Raw genomic sequence first — 16,717 nt, forward strand, 5'->3', positions numbered from 1 at the left:
CAAATGCACCACGGCTCAACATGTTCTACTACTTGCCGCGAAGGCAGGGTCGCTTCTCAGCTTGAAATCTTTTTTACTTCGTAAGCAGTACAGCTTGAGGGGGGATGGATGGTAATATGCACACTGCAATTTTGAGCACATGCCGTCTTTTTGAGACTTTTAAACACGATTTAAAAATGCAAATCCTACTCCAATCAAAAAAAAAAGGATGCCTGAATCTGTCACTATAATTCCCGTTGTTTTTTTTTTTTTTTTTTTTTCATTTCCACCAGGACCTGGCTTCCATTTGCACGCATGCTGGCCAGTTGTCAGTCCCTTTAACTTGTACATACCGTCAGGGTGCCAATTAATTTCAGTTAAAGCGCAGAAAATTTTAATAGCTTAATGTTCCTAGACACAGCTTGTCTCTTGCGCCAGGCTCGATAAAAAATTTTGTAGTATCCCGAGCTTTGGTTTTTGCATTACGAGTTCTAAAATGCAAGTGCTTTTTCACATGTCTTGTACATGTTACCTTTCTAGAAATTTATCGCTCAGTGCTTTTACAGCTTGTATGAATGCCATTGCACGTGGCATTTAGTGCTATGTAATTAAACTTACACATCTAGACAGCTTCTGTTAAAGTTTGTCGTAGACAGAAATCATTAAGTTGTGGCGGATGAAATTTATTTTGCTGACTTGACTACGGGTGTGACTTTAAACCACTGTACACAAACGCACCGCATTGTTAAAGGGACACTAAAGCAAAACACTGAATTGGCTTAGCCCGATAAATTATTCATTAAAAGTTCTATTAAGGTTCGTTACCACTAGAGGAAGTTTTTTTATTATTTTTGCACTATAACGAATTTCAGACTTTTGTCTGAAACTTTGCAAACTTTGCAACACTTGCTAGCAATAGCAAGTGTCACAGAAATTATAAGGAAATAGAACACAATTCAATGAATTTTTTACCTCTGAAGCATCATGTAGTGATGTCATGGAGAGTTGGTAAGGGCTTTGCACGTGCATTTTCTTTTTTTTATGAAGTGACTTCTCGTGGCAAGAGTGGCGCTCATGGCATTGTGAAAGAGTAATTTACCAAAGCGAAAAAAAAAAAAAGTTTTCTCTTTAGTGTCCCTTTAATGATTATACTGCCGCTATCCTTCATCAAATGTATTGATGAGAAATAAACATTATTATTATTATTATTAAATATTGATAACGTTACATTTATGAAGGCAACCTGATATTTATATTTGCACTTTAATATTTATTTGCAACGGAAGCTATGTTTTATAATGCAAATGACTCCCTTTCAAGGAAAACTGCATTAATGAACACTAAACTATGATATGGGCAAATTTATCGGGAACCTTTGATTAGTGGCTGCAATATAAGACCAATGACTTTTAAGGTTCCCTCACGTTCATCTCAGAAGAAGTCTGCTCTATGCTAATACGCTGCAACAGCAAGCAAGGATTCCTTCAATTAAGCTGGTGCAAGTTTGTTTGCATGGTAACACAGTAAAACGATAGAACAAACAAAAGTTAGATTTAACGACACAATTATAGAAATCTTAGCGCTTATACTAGCATACAATGAAGGTACATGTTGGATATTACTCGACCATAAGATGGTGCATTGCATGACTGGGCATTATTGTATATGGTATGACCGCATACTGCCATACAAATTGCTTAAGCATTTAACTGACAATATTTTTTTTTATCCTTCAGTGGAAGATAATAAGAGCTGCGAATGTGTACAGTGGTGGCGTATCTCAGTATCGCGCTCAGTCCTCAGTTTCGAGTGCTCTCAAATTATAGATTCTTGGGTATTTTAGGGTCTCTTAAGAGACGACTCGCACGGCACGGATGCCCGCAAACGGACGCCGCACGAGGCGGGGGGCAAGTGCCAGAGGCACAGGCCCCCCCGCGCTGCCCCCCCTCTGCCTGGCAACTCCATGCAAATGGGCGTGGCCGCAGAGGGGGCCCGAGGGAAGACAGCGTCTCTCTGTGCTGGTAGACAACATACATGAGAGGCCCTTTATTCGCAACGATGGCCGGCTGCTACTTGGCTTTACCTCCTCCAGGCAGGTCAGCTGGCCGGTGACCGTAGTCAATCACTTCGGGCTCCCACGGTGCTTCTGGCGGCTCCTCTGCCCTGGCCAGAGTTAGCCCCCCAGAAGAAGAGGAACAGAGCGTCACACACACACACGCACGCGCGCACAGGAGGGGACAAGCATCAGTGAGAAGAGAAGAGAGGAAGAAGGCTCGCTTCCATCCCATCCCAACCTTTCCTAGTGTGCCCACCACCTCCCCTCCCTCAGCGTTGCGCCACAGCACTTTTGGAAATCTGGCAAAATATGTGTATGCGATAACGACAACACCGGCTGACCTTATGAGCGCACACTGTATTTTGTTAAGATGGGAAGTGCCAGAGTTCTTCAATTGCACGAGTTGGTACCTTGTGTCAAAATGCAGACATGCCATTGGCTGAAATTGCGGAGGCCTGCTGATTGCAGTGCCACCTGTAGGCGAAAAAAAACGAACTAATAAATGATACTTTTATGTGTCAGAACGCGGCATGCTTGATAAAGTGAGCCGTGGGTTTATGTTTAACTTTTTTGAAGACGATATTGTGGCCACAGATCTTTTTATAGTTCTTGAAAGTACTTCGCCTCATGCTTGCCATGACAACTCGTGCAACAACATAGTGTGTTGTCCATTATCGCTCCCAGGTGGCAAGTCAGCTTTCCATCCTCAGCAAATTTGTCTACAGGCATGTTTGGGTTTCGGAATGGAGTTTTGCAAATGATACAATTTAAGAACTCTGAAGAAATGGTACTGTTCCACCCACACTGTGGCACAGTGACCATCAAATGATAGATGTGTATGTGGACAGCAAATTAGACAGTATCGTCCATGTGTCGCCTGCCTGGTGATGTTAAAATACATGGAAACTCCAAAGCGCTTGACCCCTATTGCCTAGTTGCAGCAGAATAAATGCTATTTCATCAATGTTGTGGAGCATGATATTCGTGACAAGGCAAAACAGTGTTTGGAATGTTGCGAGCTGATGCTGCCAAGGAAAAAATCTGTAATGCAGGGTCTAAGGAAACAAAAAAGCAGCTAGTTAAGCCACAACTCAACCAGACTAGCCTGTTTCTTTGTCTCACTAACTAGGACTGCTCTCCTTTACCATGAAACTTGCTGCACATACCAACAAAGTTCACAATCAAGATGCTCTCATCCGCAAAGCAAATGAATTTGGTGGAAGTTTACCATGAAGTTATAAACTCTGTTCTGAATGACAGCCAAGGCCAAGAGACACATTATTAGCTGATTAATACAGTTGACTGATTTGATAATGCGTACCCTAGACTCCAGTGTTTTTATGCTGCTTGCTCTATACATAAGCTATTCAAACCGAAGTGTGGTGAAAACACGAATCTGGTGGGACGGTGCAAGTTGAAAAGCTGGCAGTGACAACACTCACTGTGAAGGTGCAATTATCACTTGCACCTAAAAGAGGTCTCAAAGTGCAAAGCATTGCTGCATGATAGATATACATTCATGCAGATACATTATACCTATATATGCAAGCGTATAACATTATGCACTTGCAATGTCTAAATTTCATGCAAGCACGATCAAGAACAGCTTCGCAATTTTGTAGGACCCAGAAAAAGTGTGTAAACAAGGCCCGCTTGAGTGTTGTTGTTTTTGAGGTCGGTGAAGAGTGCCCTACTGCAAATCGCATAAGTAAATAAAAATCAATCAACAGATTGCTAAAGGAAGATTCCAAAGGCACACATATGAGAGAAAGAAATAGAAGTGCTGGAACATGTTGTACACCTTATACCGTGCAATAAAACTCCGTTACTTACAGTGCTCAAGTAAGCCAACCAGATCAGGTATGGTGGCATTGATGACATCAGTTTACACTACCTTTCAACTTTCTTTCATTTGTGCCTTAAGAGCTCTAGAACACTGAAGCACATGCCCTGCCTACTCTTGCCAATGTGCGTTCCCTTCCCCCATCACCTAGAAGTCCAGTACGCAAAACATGACTTGCCAACTTCCCATGATGTTGCGGAAACATTGCACAGTCTTCCACACTTCCAAACGCGCCTGTTACAAGTCTACACGCAAGAGTAAGCTGCTTCCAGACAAAATGCAATGCAAAAGCTTTAAAAGGATCATGCATACAAACGCCCTTCCTGCATAAAAGCACACCTTCGACATTTCAAGCATAGCCAATACAAGTGAACGATTACACGCATACCAGAGTCTCAGCACCTTGACAGGTTTTGTTAACCACATGCACCCGGAGAGATTCACACCACCACGCAATTGGCACCAACATTGAAACGAGCATAAAGGATCATGCGTGAAAGAAAGTTAAGAAGGCTCATGCAAGAGCACATTGGAAATCCCATCAACAGCTGCACAATACATTAAGGCAACGTGCAATACAGTTGTACATTCCAGGAAGTCATTTGAATCCTAAAGTAGCCACTTGAATGACCTATTAACAGCATGCTTTGCATTGAATTACCACGGATGTTTTTACTATGAAATTATTACAGCACTGAATTATTACGAACAAAATTACTACGGAGTTTACTACGGACAAGACTGCTGCAGATATTACTACACCTGAGATTACTAGAGATAGTATTAATACAGAATTACTACAGATTTGCCGTGGCACTGAAATACTATGGTTATTACAACAGATAATGCAGCACTTCACTTTGTGCTCAAATGATTTCAGGGCTTATCCAACGCGCAGAACATTGCCAGCTAAAACCTTTGCAGTGTGTTCTTTAATGGTGGGGCTGCTGGTGCACCAATTGGCAATGTTCATTTTAAGCAGTCTCGTAACTCTTGTTGTAGTATCGGCTCAGCAAGACGGCCAGTGACACGTGGGTCTCGCAGAACTTTTTTGCCAACTGTAAGTTGAGCTTTTTTTGTCAGTGAAGCACTCGAGCCATTTCACAGCCATTAATGCAGCTGCATGGACTGCTTAAAAAGCTTGTCGAATTAATCTAGTCGTTGAAAGCTAGTGGTGCATCCGTAACATTAAACACATCTATCATATGAAGAAGCAAAATGTAGGGGTGCTGATATTTATATAATAAAAAAACTGCCTTAACTGTCCAAAAATTTTAGAATTGAAATGCGGCTTCTTGGAGATTTCAAGCATTAAATTGAAACTGCGGGGAAATGCTGCCATTAAAATGCCAAACAGAAAGCATTATAATGTGAATCCAATTCAGACTGAGTACTAGGAAACGAACTACTGCGTGCCACGGTAAAAAAAAGAAATCTAGCCAGTGGAAATACCCGTCAAAACTCGAAGAATGAAACAGGCTCTTCACAATACTTCCTTCCGGAACTATCACTCTAAAAGTTAGCTTAACTCAGGCCCTGTGGTTTGCACAGCAATGCACACCGCGTACCGTCTGGATGCCACTAACTCTCAATGGGCGCTGGCAGCATCGCCAACATCAGAGAAGACATGCTAGGATGCAGTTTTAGAAGAGCACAACACTACGATGAAGGGCGGGACAGAATACTTTGATTGCAAGAAAAGAAAAATACAGAGAATCAACAGATGTGGGGAGAGAAGTTAGCAGGGGAGCGTAGCAATGGAGGAGCGAGGGAACAAAGAAAAAAAAAAATGAAGCCACGCTCAAACGATGACAACTCCGGCGGAGCACAGCACAAGCACTGCCTGCATGCACACGACGAGCACGCCTAACGGCTCGGGCACGTGGCTGGCCATCCGGGCAGCACGATCGGCGTACGGGCAGCCGCCGACTCACCAGGGGGGCGGCTGCGGCCGCCGATCCCAGTCGAACGGTGGCTCGTCAGGGTACCTGCGTTGCCCAGGGTACCCAGTGCTCTACCGATGTTGCCAGACATGCAACGCGCGCTACGAAGCTCATCACCATTTCACCCTAGCACTGAACGGCACGGCATCCTAGCTTGGAGACGCGACTTAGTCTTGCCATTTCTGTGCACTATTGGCAAGGAATAGACCATGGTAAATTAAATATTCTAGTTAACTAAAGTTCTTTTACATCACTTGTGAGTGAAATATTTTGGTACACACTATCGCTTTGGTGAAGGCAGTACCATGTATTGCCAGACGTGCACTGCGTGCTACAACGTTCATTACAGTTCACCTTAGCCCTTTAAGGCCCTGCAACTAGTTTGTAGATGCAACTTAATTTTGCCATTTCTGTGCACTATGGCGCCCCAAGATGGTGCCCTGTATTTGTCAAACAGGTACTTCTCAGAAACCTAAATGCTAAGCTCAAAAGGTAGCCAGTCTACAAGTCAATACTATTACAGCATATGCAGGGGTTTTCCGTAGGCTATACCGATTTTTCTCCTCCAGTGGTAGCAAAAGGCTGGTCTCGTGACAAGAGAGTTGTCACGAGAATAACTGGTAGCAGGGATACTACAGATGGATGAAGTGTTAGTTGTAAATAAGGAGAGGGCTGTCTACTCCACTTGTTGAGAAGATATGATTAGACCCATGACGTGATGCTGAGCCCTGAAAAGGGTGAATACGTGGGCTTGTTGGTGGTGGGCCATTTTCTAAAGCTTCGTTGTAGCGTAGCAAAGGACATGGACACCAGAAAAAAACACACAACACACAGCGCTGTGCGTCGTCGTACGTTCCTGGTGTCCATGTCATTTGCCGCATTACGAGGCTTTAGAAAATGACCCTCATAAGGACTTATTCCACTACCACAAGTGACTGCTTATCGACAAAACACTGCCTGCTGACATTTTGTCACACAATACACAGATCGCCCACCCCAAAAGCAGCCTCACGGACTGTACAGAGGCACATCTTGCTGTCTGCAATCTCTGCAGTGTGATGCCCCAAGAGTCAATGCTTTATTGTAATGGTACATAATGTGCGTATTTCATGCACAGTACATAATGTTACGTGTCGGAATGGCACACTTCTAAAGCTTTATTATATGCCCATTCACATTCTTCACAAAAGCAATTCTAGCAGTGACGTGTACAGTCGACTCCCAATAATTCGACCACGGTTAATCACACCTTTGGCTTGATTTGAACAAAATTAGAACTCTGGCAAGAACCCAAGGGATAGAAATACTGTTTAGATTGAACTATAAAGAATGACACTTCCATGATGCTTCCTTGCATGCACAACAGTTGCCAAAAGCTAGAAAACACGAAAAATTCAGTAGATGCTGCCCAGCGCTTTGCAAGGCACTGCGCAGTGACTACCAAATTTGATTTGAAAATTAATTTTTATCCTTTAGTGACCAACGCTCTTTCGAGCCAAGAAACCATTGAATAATTCCAGCTCATTTCACGCTGCAACTTGTTGACACAGGTTTTAAACGTGCCAGTTCTCTTACCTTCATGCATTAAGAGGAAAAGTACTTTGAGACTGGCGATTCAGGACTAGATTAGTACTTCAAGCGATTATGAAAAGCCTTGTACTTCACTCATTCTGCTGCTGTTAGTTAATTTGACCCTATCCTGAATTTCCTCAAGGGTCAAATTAATGGGAGGCGACTGTAGTAGTAAGAACGCCCGCGTGTATAAAAAGTTACAAAGCATGTCGGCTCTTGGCAACTTACTGCATTATCCCAACATTGGCTTGCGAGCTCTTCCTGCGTATATGCAAGGACATTACCTAACCCCATTCTTGCTCAACTATTTGAGGTGTTTTGTACACACCTGTGTACACAACTTGTTTTTGCTAGTTGTCGCCTAGGGGCTAGGAAAGAGCAAGATACAGTGAGGTCTGGATTAATCGAACCTCCTGTGTAATAAACATGTCTTCATTTAACCTCATTTTGCATTCGACTGTGGCATATTATTGCTTTGCTGAAGGCACTGACATGTTTAACGAGTCGTGCCATGTGCTGCTTTCTACAAGCCACATCAAAAGTGCAATTTTTCTTCACGTGAAATTAATATAATTGAAAACAAAATTACATTATATTTCTAGTCTGAAATTAGATTTTATTTATGCAAAGAGAGAACATGAATGACTTCAGGATAAATTATTCTTTAATTACAATTTAAGTAAGATCAATTATTATAAACAACTAAATAAATATACTAGATTAATTTTGTTGCAATATAATATTGAGTGCCTCGAAATGTTACGTAAATTTGATGCATTTACAGACAGTTCTTCATAGGTCACCCTACAGGGTTTAACACAGTGAGTTGGATAGGTAAAGGCTGGCAAACACTTTCAGATATGATTATGCACACCATTAATGCCCTGTCCAGACATAGACTTACTAGTTAAGAAAACTGGAAATTCTGACTATTCTATTCTAAACATTTCTAAACTATTCTAAACATTTGTTAATGGAAAAATATAGCACTACCAGTGTTTGCAATACCAGTGTTCATTGCTTTTTTCAAGAACCCGACTTCACTATCACACAGTGCGCTACTACGCATCCAATTTCTCTTTTTGTCACTGTTCTGTTCACTGCATAATTTGCACTTTTAAATGTAGCGAATGGTTTACCACGTATGAGGTGTGTAGTTGCATAGTGGACGTTGTTCAGTACACTCTACGCTTACCGTATTTGCACGATTCTAGCGTGCTCCCGATAGTAACGTGCAGATAATTTTATGTTCGGAAAACTTAAAAAAGTAACTTGATGCCAGTTTTGCTTTTTAATCTGCCTGTAACAAGCACAAAATGATGGCTACACTTACTGAAAGAAAGTGCGCGTCAGAATCGTGAAAATATGGTAGTAGCCTGTTTTACTTAAGCGAGACATGATTTGTGTGTTACAACAATAAGGTATTTATTATAGCACAAATTTCTTCCCTGCCCTCAATTTGCAGCATCTATTCAAAACACATAAATACCACTTAGAGGAATACAGCTGCCGACCGTTTATTCGGACATGCTCATTTATTCGGACGCCATCGTGGCACCGCAGCTCGTCCCACTGAAGTAATGTAAACTCATGACCGAAAATTCGGACACCCCACAGTGCAACATCCGGTTTTTCAGACTCCAGCTGGCTGATCGAGTGCGACGTTGAATGCCATGACAGGCTGTTAGCAATGTTTACAATATTTTTGCTAGGTTGCCAGCATTGAAACATGGCACTAGAGAGATCGTGCCAGCGTCAAAATCCGCATAAATTACCGATTTCGAAGGCTATGTCTGTTGGCTACACATAACGGTTGCCTTTTGGTTTTAGCCTGTCAAGTATCCATTGAACGGCTGCCACTGCCAAACAGCAGGCCATGCCAAGCCAAGATCGGAATCGGCTCGGTGCGACATTTGAGGTGAATGATAGCGCGTGCGACTATGACAACACAAGCGCTACAACATCAACTAGCCCAACGTCGTTCCCTTTTGGCATTTGAGGGTTTGCGTTGTCAGATGTTTCTGTGGCTAGGCTTGATCTGCGTCCCGAGCGTTTCGTCTCGCTCCCTAGTTTGTTGCTTGGCGTGCGAAATCTGATCTGCTGAAATTGCTCCGACACCGCCCGTTCCATGTGCGCCGTCGCAACTAAAAAAATGTGGCAACTACAAGGCCCTCACGATGGCGAAAAAAGCAGCAGTTATTTGCCAGGGTGGAAGGCGGCCGATCTCAATCCGAAGTTGCTTGGGAGTTTTCGCTGAGTTGGGCGATGAAATCATCCGTCAGCTACTCGAACCAGCGCATGTGGACAGTGACTGCCGTGATGATGCACCTCCCACGCCACAGCCATCAAATGCGAATTTAGCATAAGCTGTTGCAGTGCTATTGCCGACCCATAGGAGTGGCCAAACAATGGCTGAAATACAAGCCGACTTGGTCGCACGTAAACGTGCATGTGTACAGACACGCATTGACAAGCTTTTTCTCACCGCTGGGCCAACAAAGGTACCTTTTCTGGTGAATCCTTTTTTTTTTGGACTATCGATTATTCAGACTTTTCGGCGGTTCCCGTCGAGTCCGAATAAATGGTCGGCGACTGTAAGTGAATTTTGCTTTCAGGGACTGTTTAACCACAACGCAATCTGGGTTACAGCAATATTGCCTCACAGCGACAAATGAACACACAAAGATAAGTTGTTTCCGCAATGTTGCTCAGTAAAAAATGTGCCAGTTAGGCTTTACAAAAATTTGAGCACGGTTGTATGCTGTTATTAGCCCCAAGTTGGAGGTGCCTTTAAACATATCCGGATGTAGAAACTGGTGGTGCAGATTACACACTGCAGTAGGTTATTGATGGGAGCACCCGCGGCATCTTACATTACTAGGAAGCATCAAGCGAAATAAGCTGCAGCCATTAGTAAAATGCCACGCGACGATTTTCAAGCAACGAAGTTGTTTAACTGCAGTTGTTAAATGACACTAAAGTTAAAATGATGGATCAGTTTAGACAAATTATTCTTTGAAAACTCTTCTCCAGTTGGTTTATCATCATAAGTTTATTTTAAAAAAAAGAAAAAGAAAATGAAAACTCAAATTGATTTTAAGTTTCGTACCAAAATTTCTGCGCATGAATGTTAGCGTGACGTCACAGATATCGAAGTGTTTTTGAGCGTTTTGGCTGCATTAGCTCAACAAAATCTCCTGCACCTTGGTACAAGAGTCTAGCCCTCTTGGCTGACAAGTACTTCACACTTATGATTAAGAACAATGTAGGCCTGAGCAGACGACATCAAAATAACGTCCTGGCGATTGGTGCGGAAACCTGAAGGTGGCGTGTCACCACCCTGCATTTTCTCGCTTACAAAACGTCTTCTCATGGTGAGAGAGGTGCTTTTGCTGTTGTGAAAGGGTAACTTACTAATACCAAGAAAAATCATTTTTCTCTCTAGCGTACCTTTAACCGCATTTGTAAAGGGTACTGACACGAAAATTTTCAGCTATCATTTCTTGCGTCGAATGAAAGGCCAAGCCCTCAAGAGCCTAGAAAATGTACTTTGAGTGCACCCTGGAAAAGTAATTACAGTTCTTAAAGGCTAGTTTCGGTTCCTACTGTACCCTGACGTGACAACACGGTGTGAGCTTGACGTCACGTGCTCACGTGACAGAGATTTGTCGGAGATACAGGAGATTTGTATGGTAGAGTAAACTCATCTTCGAAAAATGGTGTCAGTACTTCTTTAAAGAAGACATTTCGGGGCTAACAGGATTTCCAATCATACGAACCAAACAAGGGCCAGTACATGAGAAATGACGATGTAGTTACGGTGCAAAGATTAATGGTGTGTTTTCTTTCACAATGTAAATGCCACAAAATGAAACCAGAATGAAACAAACGACTTGCAAGTGCCTTAATACTTAATTACCACGTTGGATTGGGTCAGGTTCGCTCATTACTGAACTTGAAGAAATAAAGCTGCGATAAGGACGAGATGAAAGGCGAGCTCCACGACTGTCTCCGCTCAACTTAATCTCGTTCCTAGCGCTTTTCTTTTTCTTCGAGTTCGGCAAGACTTCCTTTAGTTCCGAGGCTGCAATGAAAGTTTTCGCGGCCAGTCAAACAACAGCATCCATCTAAAAGTTCACGTTTTGTTTATTAATGTCTCGTATAAAGCATGATGGTGGTGATACTTGCCGATACAATTCTACGAACCTTTGTAGAACAATAAAAGGTATGGCAAGCAGCCAAAGTTACCAGTAACGGATGCAGCTTCAGTATTGTGTTTCAACTAAAGGATTGGGCTTTTTCAAGAAAGCAACCCGAGAAAAACTGGAATGATTGAAAAAAGCAACCAAAAAGAAAAACATCAAGGGAAAAGAAACTTGGTGACGCCATTCTACAGCAGCCATTCGGGGGGGCAGCTGGGGGGCAGCTGGAGGCTCACATGTGTGGTGGCATCGGGCGGTGTCTCCACTCCGGAGGGGGCGGCCGAGGCCCTCCACGCATGGGCCCCCCCCAGGGGGGCGGGGGTCCCCACTCGGGCATGTCCCAACCACCCGGCGGAGGCATGGGGCGTCCTCTCATCCCTCCACGAGGCTCACCCTGGATAGTGCACAGCCCATACACACTACCGTCATCATCACTCCAACACTGTTCAATGTCTGACCGCACCCCCCCCCCCCCCAAAAGCAAGATATGTGTGATCTCTCAAAGAATACAACCATTGTCTAATGACTGCTGACCTAAGCATTCGAAAGTTATTGCAGTTCATGGGTGCCAATTATGAAGGGACGAGGGGTCCGTGACCCAACTTTACTTTCTTAAATTGTCTTTACTTTCTTAGGTTGCAGTCCCATTTGGTCGAGCCCCTCTCACACGGTGGTATCGAGGCTGTGTTCCAATGCTCACCATAGATGGCAAAAAAAAAAGAAAAAGAAAAAAATGACAGCCAAGTAGACAGCGGCCATTTAAGTCTCATTTCGATTCTTACGTAGCCGGCAAAAAAAAAGACAGCTTCGCAAAGACAGAACGGAAAAAAATATGTTGCAGGCTACTTCGGTATCTAAACAAAATGGTGGCTGAGGGGAATGCTTGGATCTTGCCAGTTGGGTCATCTGCCTCCAACTAGATGCTTCCTTACGTGCTTATTTTAAGCTACGTTCAGTTTTTCGTAGATTCGAACAGAAAAGAAGTTAAAGAAACAACTATTACGTTTGCTTTCCTTAGCTCTCTTATGTCGATGTACGGTGGCGTCAAGTCGCCTATGTGTCACACAGACACGTTCCATTACTGGAACAAATGGGGCTCGATGCTGTCCTCTAGGCTGTCAGCGTAGACTGTTTGCGACGCGGGCCAGAATTGGAACACACCCTAAGAAGTTGGAATCAAGACATTCTCAAGCGCACTCTCGTATTCAAGGACATACTACAGAGCTTCAATGGTCTTCTTCATCACTCGCTTTCACAAAACAATTCAGCAAATATGTTGCCAAACAAACGCCAGCATCACAATTGCTCACCCGCATAGGAGGGAACCCCCTCGGTGGCCGGCGTTGCATGGGGCCTCCTCTTGGTGGACCTCCCATCCAGGGGGGCGGGGGACCACCCCCACGGTGGGGACCCGGTGGCCACGGCTCGCTCTCGTCGAAGCCGTCCCAATGGTCTTCGGCAAATGCATCCTGCAGCATAGAGGCCAATTTACACCTCACTAACTGTCCCTGTTGTAGTGTTCGCTACACTCACACTTTTTGTGATTCACGAGTCACAACTCTCAAGACACTCCAACCCACAAGGGCCGCGAGCTTAACAAAAGTCAGACCAGGACATAATTAACAAACATGCATATAACAAATTTTCAGTTATAATGAAGTAAATGAGAAAACGTGTTGCCATTCGTACTGTGAAACGGATATACCACTGTAACAAATTGACGGTTACAATAAGGTAAATCAGCAAACATGTTGCCATTTGTACTGTGAAACGGATATACAGTATAACCTCGTTACAACGGACTCGGGTACAACGGACATTCGGATACTACGTACCAATTCGCGGCGTCATGCTGATCTCCCTATCTTTTCCATTGATTGAGCTTCGTTTACAACGGACTCTGGTACAACGGACATTCGGACATAATTGACTAAATTGTGACGCCAGCAAGGTGGTCAGGCCTCCTTTACAGCGGACTTTTCTACCACGGACATCCGAGATTCAATTGTTTCCGATTTCAGACATTGCTAGGCATACTTGCAGGACGGGAAAAGCACGCCGGCGGTGTCAACACAAGTGGCGGCCATTTCGGGGAGGCCGCGCTTGACTTGGATTGATCTGGCTGCCGAGGCTGACTTCGACCTCTGTTACATTTAGCGAGCCATAATTTGCAATGATTGCAATGTTGTCAAAATAACATAAAGATAAAAGATTTAAAAAATCTTAGACTCGTAACGGACAATAGTGACCACTTGCATAAAACTGTGGTCAAAGTGAAAAATAAATAGAAAGCATGCGCTTGGCAGCGGCCCCTCTCGGAATAAAAGGTTTAGTGACGCTTATGCTCGGCCCGGCGCAGGCGCTGCTGGCGCCGTGTACTTCGCTTTGTTCAGTTGGGGCTGTTTGGCCTCATGGTTTGTCATTGTGTATCCTGTTGGCCTCTGTGCATTGCGGACGTTATCGTGGTGTGATGGAACCGATGGAGCCGAACGCATCAGCCAACGCCATGCGTCGCAAAGCGACGAAGCGCGAGCAGATTTCCCTTAAAGACAAGCTTGATATCATCGAGCAAGTTGAGAAGGGAAAAAAGCAGGTGGACGTCGCCGTGGCCTACGGCTTGTCGAAGCAGACTGTTAGCACTATCAACGCCAAAGAGGCAATCTTGGCGAAGGAAGTCTCAGGTGACTTGCAACCCAAGAGGTTCCGGCTCCGCGAAGCTTCATATCCTGACGTTGAAGAGGCCCTGCTGATGTGGCTTCGTGACGCCCATTCGCGAAATATACCCGTTAACGGACTGCTGCTACGAAAACGCACGGAGCAACTTGCCGTTGTTCTTAACCAAGAACAGTTCCAGTGCAGCGAAGTCTGGCTCAGCAGATTTAAATCTAGGCATGCCATCGCGTTTAAGTGCCTTTCTGAAGAGTCTGCCAGCGTCGACGACACTGTTGTAGCCAACTGGTTAGCAGATGTTCTACCTGCGCACCTTGAAGGCTACGCACCGCGGGATGTATTCAATGCCGATGAAAGCGGCATTTTTTTTTTTATAAGTTAAAACCAGGCAAGACTTTTTGTTTTGGCGATGACACATGCCACGGCGGCAAGAAGTCTAAGGAGCGCATTAGCGTTCTCTTCTGCTGCAATATGGACGGGAGCGAGAAAGAAAAACTCCTGGTGATCGGGAAGTCGAGAAGACCACGGTGCATGCGCAATATGCACGTTCCCGTGGACTGGCACTCCAACAAAAGTGCTTGGATGACAAAGGATATTTTTAACAAATGGTTACTCGACTTTGACAGCAAGATGGTGAAGCAGAAAAGGAATGTGATACTATTCCTGGACAATTGCTCAAGCCATATGCAGCTTCCCCGGCTTCATGCAACGAAGGTGGCGTACTTTCCACCGAACACAACGTCAAAAGCTCAGCCGATCGACCAAGGTATTGTGCACTCAGTGAAGTCGCGGTACCGCTCATGCCTTGCTGAGCGTTTGCTTTTTGACATGCAGCAGAAGCGGGACTCAGTGATCGACCTGAAATTTGCCGTGCAGGTGCTGTCAACTGTATGGGCGCAGATTGAGCCAGGAATCATAAAGAATTGCTTTAGGAAAGCAGGTTTTCGAGTTGACAGCGACTGCACAGACTGCTTGCCACAGGAAGACCAACCAGATCCTGGTGTGTGGTCAGCTGTGGAGGAGGCCTTCGGGAGCCAGCAGTTTTCGGATTAGGTCACTGCAGATGATGACCTGGTCAGCTCAGAGCAGCTGACAGATGAAGAGATTGTAGCCCAAATTCGCCAAGCGCCTAATGCTGAGCAAGAACAAGAACAAACTGAAGAAGGCAACTCAGGGATTGTCACCGAGAAGGTGACAACTTCTCAGGCGTTGGACTACATTCAAGGGCTCAAAAACTATTTTGAACAACAGGCCACGACTTCAGATGAAATGAACACACTTGTCATGATGGAGACACGTGTAGTGTCTAAAGCTGTCCGGCACACAGTACAGGCAAAGCTGACTAGCTTCTTTCAAAACATTTAATAAATCCGTTATTTGACTATGTTTGTGACTTTTTATTCTCTCCTCTTATAACAGACTCATTACGTGCTTACGTAAAAGTCTGTTGTAACAGTACATGGATTGTACAGACTCCTTTTATAAGAGACCAAATCCTCTTCACTATGAAGGTCTGTTGTAACGAGGTTATACTGCACATTTGTAACTAATTTTTGATGACAACAAAGTAAATCAGCAAATGTGTTGCCATTCGTACTGTGAAATGGATATACCGCTGTAACAAATTGACAGTTACAACAAAGTAAATCAGCAAACATGTTGCCATTTGTACTGTGAAACGGATATACATTTGTAACTAATTTTTGATGACAACAAAGTAAATCAGCAAATGTGTTGCCATTCGTACTGTGAAATGGATATACCGCTGTAACAAATTGACAGTTACAACAAAGTAAATCAGCAAACATGTTGCCATTTGTACTGTCAAACGGATATACATTTGTAACTAATTTTTGATGACAACAAAGTAAATCAGCAAATGTGTTGCCATTCGTACTGTGAAATGGATATACCGCTGTAACAAATTGACAGTTACAACAAAGTAAATCAGCAAACATGTTGCCATTTGTACTGTCAAACGGATATACATTTGTAACTAATTTTTGATGACAACAAAGTAAATCAGCAAATGTGTTGCCATTCGTACTGTGAAACGGATATACCGCTGTAACAAATTGACAGTTACAACAAAGTAAATCAGCAAACATGTCATTTGTACTGTGAAACGGATATACATTTGTCACTAATTTTTGATGACAACAAAGTAAATCAGCAAATGTGCTGCCATTCGTACTGTGAAATGGATATACCGTTGTAACAAATTGACAGTTACAATAAAGTAAATTAGCAAACATGTTGCCATTTGTACTGTGAAACGGATATACATTTGTAACTAATTTTTGATGACAACAAAGTAAATCAGCAAATGTGTTGCCATTCGTACTGTGAAATGGATATACCGTTGTAACAAATTGACAGTTACAACAAAGTAAATCAGCAAATGTGTTGCCATTTGTCCTGTGAAACGGATATACCATTGTAAATCAGCAAA

At 43.6% G+C, this 16,717-nt stretch overlaps 1 protein-coding gene across 4 annotated transcripts in view; it reads right to left on the reverse strand.

Annotated features, from left to right (window-relative positions):
* The window catches only part of LOC119401326 (collagen alpha-1(I) chain), a 76,463-nt gene that overhangs the window by 16,517 nt on the left and 43,229 nt on the right, over window positions 1–16,717 (reverse strand). For 3 of the 4 annotated variants that reach the window (XM_049418746.1, XM_037668028.2, XM_037668025.2), the window contains 4 exons: window positions 12,906–13,064; window positions 11,832–11,989; window positions 5,813–5,866; window positions 2,063–2,142 (listed from right to left, as the gene is read on the reverse strand). In XM_049418746.1, coding sequence (XP_049274703.1) covers window positions 2,063–2,142; window positions 5,813–5,866; window positions 11,832–11,989; window positions 12,906–13,064 — 451 coding nt within the window. The remainder of the gene's footprint in view (window positions 1–2,062; window positions 2,143–5,812; window positions 5,867–11,831; window positions 11,990–12,905; window positions 13,065–16,717) is intronic. The other variant, XM_037668030.2, reaches the window with a different exon arrangement.

This window comes from Rhipicephalus sanguineus, chromosome 8 (assembly GCF_013339695.2).
Source record: "Rhipicephalus sanguineus isolate Rsan-2018 chromosome 8, BIME_Rsan_1.4, whole genome shotgun sequence".
NCBI classification, from domain to species: Eukaryota; Metazoa; Arthropoda; class Arachnida; order Ixodida; family Ixodidae; genus Rhipicephalus; species Rhipicephalus sanguineus.